The following is a 7938-nucleotide window of genomic DNA, read 5'->3' as shown; positions in this document are numbered from 1 at the left end:
TATACAGATTGTTAGTACTAATACAGATAGCTAATCCATGCCAACATTGTTAGATTTTGCAGCACCAGCAGCAGCAACAGTACTAACTGTCATGGACAGCAGATTTTTTACTAACCCAACCAATCAATTCTTCACAAAGTCTTCCTTGCCTTCACCCCAAATGCCAAACTGGTGTACACTACACACGCGCAGACATAAGAGAGAGAGAGAGAAGAGAATGGGTTGGAAGGCTGGTCCCAGAGAGCAGTAGGCCATTGCGATTGCATTCCAATCCAACCATATTTTGTCAGTGGTCTCCTCCAACTACCATCCCTCTTTAACTGCATCTATCAGCAGTGCTATTAGCTTGTCACTCCCAATTAACATTAACAAAGGCGAAGTCATATGCGCTGCCATCCGCTCTCTCAGGTCTCCCTCCCCTTCCCTTCCTTCTCCTGGTTTTCCCGGCCATAGGAAGAAGAGAAGGGAGGAGGGGAGGGGCGATACTGATGCCTGCGCAGCTTCTTGCGGCAATCTTGCCGTTCTGCTATCTGGAACTGGAGCTTGAGAGTGAGAAGCAGTGGTGGCGTCGTTCGTTTTGATGCTCGCGGAGGCAGAAGCGTCCCTCCCTCTCGGAAGCGTCTCCGGTCCCCCTCGTCCGAGAAATGGGGCTCTTGTCCAAGGACAGCCAGAGATGACACGTTCTTCTTGACCTGCTAGCAAGGAGGGGCAGGCTCCTGCATTTTGGGATTTCCTTGTGCCTGCTCTGCTCGCCCTTTCTTGAGCAAGATGCCGGCCAAGTACTTGCCGGCGTTGGGGAAGGAGAGGCGGCCGGAGCTGCACCGCCAGATTGGCTGCGTCACCGGGATCTTGCAGGCGTTCGACCGCCGCCACCCGCTCGCCGCGCACAAGAGGCTTCTTCCCCCAGGTCTGCTTCCCCTTCCCTTCGTCTTCTTCGTCTCCTCTGCGTCCTTGCTTTGGCTTTTCTTCTCTTGCCGATTCCTCATCATACAAGACCGAAATTTCCCTGTGTTTAGTCTAGTGCAGCCTATACATTTTCTGAATTTCTGCAATCCAGTTGCTGGAACATACTAGTAGTAGCACACTGATGGCAATCTGGCTTCTGTGTGCTTGAATCCTTGATCTATGTTTTTATGCCATTTACTGGAACATACTAGTAGCACACTGATGGCAATCCCGTCTCTTAAACTTGTGATCTTTACATGGAATGTGGGCAATAAATGATTGAGCTTTTTGAAGATAGATCAGCTTCTGTTTGTGATTTTCGTGTGGATAAACAAGGGGAAGTAGCAAGTGCTCCACAGGTTCAGTCCTGCCGCCTGCTGATGCATGTTCCAGACTTAGGTGTTCATTCAGTTTGTGCTGCAATGAATTGCCAGATGTTGGTGGTAACTGATGAGTGACCTCTTTTTCGGGTCAGATGTTAGTTGTAACTGATGAGCTGCCTCTTTTTCGGGCGAGATGTTGGTGGTCACTGATGATGTACCAAAAATCGTTCTTTACTTTATCCCCATTAACTATCTTGAAATAGTCCCCGGCTGCTGACAAAAATGAGCCCCCGGAGATTAAGAACCTTGCTTCAGATAAGAAATATATGCCAAAAGGAAAGGTGGCACCAGCACACACCACCAGTTAGATCAAAGGAGGATAATTTCCAGAAATTTGCTACTTTAATTTAAAAGTGATGCTGAGATTTTGTTTCTTCTTTATATAGTGTGACAAAATTATGGCAAGATTTTCTCTACCTTGGGTCTGATTTTGCAGTGTTTTTCTTTTTTCCTTTTTGTTATAAGAAACATCACGTTTCTTTTGTCTGCTTCAGCACTGAGAATGATTTCATTTCCTGCAACAGGCCATGCGCTGTCCAGCAATCCAAGTGTAGGGGGAGACTGCACAAGATATCCACCCCAGATTGTTCACGTAAGTTTCAATATTTTGTATATACAGCAGAGTAGTGGCACATGTGCTTTGTTTACTGTCATTCAAATCCTGACTGAGTTGCTGCAAAATGCATTCAGGGGAAGAACTCGAGTAGAACTTGGGCTGACAGTCAGAGAGCACCATCGGCGGAACTGTCACAAACCTCATATTCGTCATCACCGTCTTCATCATTATCCTCCCTTGACGGGAATAGGTCACCACAACAAGACCTATCGTCCACTGACCGAATGTTATTTCCAGAGAGGCCGTTCAAGAGCTCTTTTGACAGTGACAACAGACTTGACTGCCCTGATGATGCTCTTTCCAAGCCCAAGAACATGCCCACAGCTCAATCCAGCCTGCCAACGCTTGGTATAAGAAATCTTGTGAAGGATTCAATCTATAAGGATAGCCGTGACTTGTCAGTCAGAATTTGCACAGAAGAAGAAGTAAAAGATCACTCATTCAACTGTGGGGATCCACCTAGGCAATTGGATGGGCTTCCCCGTGACAGTACACAAGGAGAAAACAAGGGACTCATGGACATCAATGAATCGCTTCGAGTGTTAGCCAAGCTCCGGGAAGCCTCTTGGACTCCGTCTGAATCAGGCCATCATGCAAGACTTTCATATGATGCTGATCGGTTCTTGTATGATGATGGGCAGGAAGCCTCATCAAAACTGAGGGAAGGAACGAGGTTGTCACTGGACATCAAGGAAGGTCACCTTTGGAATCGTGAAATGGGCTTGAGATCGAAGCCAGGCTTCAGTGCTGCAGACAGAAGCAGCAGCACGATTAATGGGGTCAATGCAGCCTTGGAGACCCTGCAGGAACAGCCTGCCTGTAAGCGTCTTCCTAGTGTTGTCGCGAAGCTCATGGGATTGGAAGATTTGCCTGAGCATAATGGAAGTACAGCATCATTGCAGGCGTGCAAAGCAGTTCAAGAGAGCAAGCAAGAGCCCATGTTGAGCCCCTTGAGCATCTCCTCCCATAATGAGCCTGCTCCTCAACAACAAAGGAATCAGGATTCAACAGTCAGAAATATACCCAACTCTAAGTTTCCTGTTGAAACTGCACCATGGAAGCAACAAGAAAGGATTGTGCTACCCCGAAAACTGCCAAAGGGATCAAAAGGAGCTCATGGAAGAGAGCAACCTGCTGCGTCAGTCTACAGCGACATAGAGAAGCGGCTCAAGGACATTGATTTTCAACAATCGAACAAGGACCTCAGAGCACTTAAGCAGATCTTGGATTCAATGCAAGCAAAAGGACTGTTGCGAAACAAGAAATGGGAGGAAGCATCAATGCTGAAGTTATATGATGGAAACCATGATAGCAAAGAGATGACCAATGCGAACATGAGACTGAACAGCAAGGCCAACCCCATGCGGCTTCCTGAAGAGAGGAACACAGAAAGCTCTTTCAAATCACCTATTGTAATAATGAAGCCTTCAAAATCTGCAAACCTTTTGAGCGAAGTGGATTCTTCTGTCATTCCACTAGGGGGTTCATCTGATCTCCCACAGCTGCAAACAGGCAATAGCACTGATAAAAAGAAAGCTTCAATGATCAATAGGACAGCTAAAGAGCAACATGCAAAATCTAGTCCAAGGGTGCGTACTCCTCAACCCCTTGCTTCATATAACAGGAGGTCAAATGGAAGGAATGAAGATAGCAGCAGCAAGCAAAAATCTAGTTCACTGCTGGTTACTGAGAGTTCATCCAGAAGACAACAGTTGCCAAGGGACAATAGCATGCAAAAGCATAAAAATTCCACTAGCCCCGGATTACTGCAGAAAAAGATCGATGCAGAGCGGAGAGCTAGGCCGCCTGTTCCTTCTGCCGAATTTAACAAAAACCAAAGGCAATCTGCAGATAGGAATCATTTAGATTCAGGGTCAACCCGAAGCAAAATCAGAAGAAAACCTGTGCATGCACAAGGTGATGATGGCATGCACAGTGGACTGAATAGCAGGACAAGGAGCATGAACCAGCAAGGCAATGATATGCCCACAAGGTCAGATGACAGTATGGGTGTTGCTTCAGAGCTGGATATAGAAGTTACAAGTACTGACAGATCTGCAGAAGTGAACATTTCTAACTTTCAGCAAGGCATTGGGACTCCATCAGGAAGGACTCCTCAAAAAGTGGTAAAGAATTTTCTTCCAATTAGTGCCTTCATACGTTGAGAAGAAAAACTGTATATTCTAAAGCATAACTAATGCATATTTCTAAAGCTTAACTAATGTCAAGATGAAGATTTCTAAGACTTAATTACTATGACAAAAATAGTAGTACATAGTAGAGATAAATACTTGGTTTTGGTCTTCTGTAGATCTCTCTCCGAGACTAGTTTAGTCAAAAGATGAGATTGATGACTTAAATCATATAATGCACAATGCTAATTGTCTAATATTTGTGGTTTGCATCTTTTCTTCAGAAAACCTCATATGATGCAAGCAAGGACGTGTCATCTGTAGACCCTTCAGCTTTTATCTCTGAACGGCCAAGTCCAGTTTCCGTGTTGGACTCTTCGTTTGACCAGGAGGATTTGTTCCCTACCAGAAAGACTTCGAATTCTCTTAGTGTTGGTAAGATCACCTATATACCAACTTTCCAAAATTTTATTTGTTAACCATAGAAACTGGAATCTCAAACATGATTTTTTTACTTCTTTAATGTCTCAATTCACTTATTGGTGCATTCTGATTGTTGGTTGCACTGTGGAAACAACATTCAAAACTGAAAGTAATCTCAGGCTGAGGGGCCCGAAAGATCCCATGTGTTCTCCATGTTGTACATATCTAATGCCTATACTGATTCTGCAGTAAGTTACTGTGCACAAGTGATGCCAAGATCCATAGGTGGCAGTGCATGCTGGCATAGTAAGCAAGTACAAATCACCTGAGAATATTGGTACATGGTACCGTACTAGTGCACACCGACACACCGTCATCTTGTATATAGTAATACTGTATAATTAGTAGGTACTAGTACAATCTTTGTATTTGTCCTCTAGGATGAAAAGGACGTAAGTAGCAATAGAAGAAAAAGTATTGTATGCTGTTTGCACCTACCAGTCCAATATTCTTCTGTATCCTTGTACATCAACATGGCTTTCTGGGTATATTGTTGTATACTGCCCCATCTTTGCTGCATGAACACACATTCTAAATTCCACTACTACTGCTTCAATAATCATGGAATGTTATGTAGTTCATCAAATCATCAATGATGCGTAAATAAACTATTTTTGTGCACCGGAGTTCTGTTCTCATGTATCTAGATTAGGGATGGCAACGGGTACAATACCCGTGGGTAGAAGCTATACAAACCCGTACCTGTGAGTTAATTCTCAAACCCGCGCCCGCACTATTACCCGTCACGGGTAAAAACTGACATCTGTGCTCACCACCCGCGGGCATCACATACCCACGAGCATGCCCATATATCGGCCAATATAGTAAACATGCATTGAACATAAGATCAAGTATGTAACAATAATATTATCAATTTAAACATATGTCTCAACTGAGATAATAAAATAATGAACAAGCATCTCACATACACATAGCATGCATATCACGTTAGTACATTACCACATAGTTCACATATACAACAAATTGTTTTACAATTCAATAGTGTTTAGTACAACACAAACGAACATTGTTCAACAAGACACCAAGTCTAACCATGAAACAAGACAACATAGTCTACAACTTATATATTAAAAATGAAGTGGGCTGACATGTCATATATGTGGATCGGGTAACACGGGCGAAACTGGCACGGGTAAGTCTTTTTTATACCCGTCTCTCTATACCTGTTGGGTTTAACTTCAAACATGCACCTATACCCATGGGTAAAAATTGCACCCCAAACCTTTGTCCATTAGGGTTTTTACCTGCGGCCACGTGGGTAAAATGTGCCCATTGCCATCCCTAATTTGGATAGGCTATAATGGATTCATAAGTTTGACAACAGTGAGTGAAATGTACGTGACAATAACATTAGAGTTCTCTTAAATAAAAATGACTAGGCAAATCTGAGCTCTTTTACTATTTGTAAATGATACATGCACTAGCATGATTAACTAGCACACATGATTGGTTGCTGAAATTTTTACTGCTGACACTGATGTGATATGATCCATTGGCTGATGCGCTGTTCCCTGAAACCCGCAGATGATGAGCGACATACATCAGAGGAACTTTGGACTTCTGATACAAAGCCAACAAAGCTCGCTATGCAGTCCAAGAACAGTAGGCTCGCTAATGTAGCAAGCCTGCTTGAGAAGCTCCAGCAGCTTAGTGTGAACAAGGATGACGATGCCCCTCCAGTTGATCATATTGCCTTCTTGTGTGAGACAGAAAGTCCAGACCACCGTTATGTGTCTGAGATACTGCTGGCCTCTGGCCTTCTGATGAAAGACCTAGGTTCAGGACAGACAGGCCTCCAGCTCCACTCTTCTGGCTACCCCATCAATCCCGACCTGTTCCTCGTGTTGGAGCAAAGAAAGGCAGGATGGGTCACAGAACCTGAGGGTATCCATCAAAGCAGAAGCGGTGCGAAGTCTGATCCCAAGAGAGCGCACCGGAAGCTAATGTTTGACAATGTGAATGAGCTTCTCCTTCAGAAGTTTGAGAAGGAAACTTCAGTTTATTCGGTCAGATCGTTCACGAGAGCGAAGGATCCACCTGCAAAGGTTCTGAGCGGGCAGCAACTGGTGAAATTCCTCTCTTCAGGTATCGAAGACCTGGAGACAGAGCAATCGCTCATCTGCCAGAAGGACAGCAGCGTGATACCTGATGCAGAGATCCTTCAAAGGCTGCAGGGATGGACGAACTTCAGCAGGGAGCTCCCAGGGATGGTGGTGGAGATTGAGAGGTCAATATTCAAGGAGCTGGTGAACGAGGTGGTGCACGGCGAGTCCACTGATGGCCCGCAGATGAAGGTGGCAGGCAAGCGCAGAAGGCAGCTCTTTGCTTAAAAGTTAAAACTCCTTGGTTGACCATCACCAGGTTGTGACTGTGGAAGGATTTGATTTATGAAGTTGTAACTTTGTCTGCCATGAGAGCTTTTTCCTATGAAGAGAGAAGGTATAGGAGTTGTATGTAGTATAAGCAGCGCAGATTGCAGAGACCTGGAATAGGAATTTGTGCCATGTAGATACTATGTATACCAGTGCTTTTTTGTGTTTCTTTGGGGATGCTTTTTCAGCTGAAAACTTGAAATGGCATCTATCTTCCATTTTCCCAATAATAAACCGTGAACGCCTTAACCACTTGTTAGCTGTCATTGTAGCTGTTCTCCTGTTCCAAATGATAAAGAGTTTTCATTGCGCGATCCTATTCGAAAATACTAGTTTCTGGACCTGCTGGTGATGCTACACTTGTGATTTTATATATATATTTTTTATTAAAAAGAACGCCCGTTTTCGGATTTGACAATAATAGACAGCTTGTCGCTCAACGTTTGGGTGGCATTTAAATCAATAACTCGCTGCCCGAGCGATAAGGGCGAAATTAAAAATCACCCATTGTATAGGCGACAAACTTGGATGTGGCTTGTTAGGAAACCTAAAGTTTTAGAATTAATGGTGGGCTTATTTCGATCTTTTAAAAGATTCGTTTATATTTCTTAGTGTTTTTTGGCACTATATTTACGGGGTAAAACCCCTCATTATAAATATAGATGAATAAAGAAGATAAATTTTTTTCCTTATATTGTGTCTCTTTTTTGTGATCGTTCATCGCTGAAATCTCTGAACTACACCCGGTAGCAGAGGTTCCTCAACACATTATCAGCACAAAGCTCTGCCGGAGACCAAGTTAGCGGAACAAATCTGCCTGTGACCGATCCGCATTGCATCAATATCGTCGTCAAGTGGGCAGGTCATGACCTAGCCTATATGCCCTACGCGGTACAAATCTATTTGAAAGAATTGAAATGTATGATTGGGTCGGTACAAATTCTTGCATCTATTGTCTTTTGCATCAGATTTGTGCATCGTAATGA

At 43.8% G+C, this 7938-nt stretch overlaps 1 protein-coding gene across 1 annotated transcript; it reads left to right on the top strand.

Annotated features, from left to right (window-relative positions):
* Positions 1-221: 221 nt before the first annotated feature.
* Positions 222-7206, top strand: LOC133897096 (protein LONGIFOLIA 2-like). Its single transcript, XM_062337670.1, has 5 exons — positions 222-907; positions 1853-1920; positions 2019-4070; positions 4361-4511; positions 6105-7206. The coding sequence occupies exons 1-5, from the start codon at positions 769-771 to the stop codon at positions 6908-6910; spliced, it is 3216 nt and encodes a 1071-aa protein (XP_062193654.1). The 5' UTR covers positions 222-768; the 3' UTR covers positions 6911-7206.
* The last annotated feature ends 732 nt before the right edge of the window (positions 7207-7938 follow it).

The sequence above is a fragment of the Phragmites australis genome, chromosome 17, assembly GCF_958298935.1.
Source record: "Phragmites australis chromosome 17, lpPhrAust1.1, whole genome shotgun sequence".
In the NCBI taxonomy this organism is placed as follows: Eukaryota; Viridiplantae; Streptophyta; class Magnoliopsida; order Poales; family Poaceae; genus Phragmites; species Phragmites australis.
This window is presented reverse-complemented; position numbering and strand designations above follow the sequence as displayed.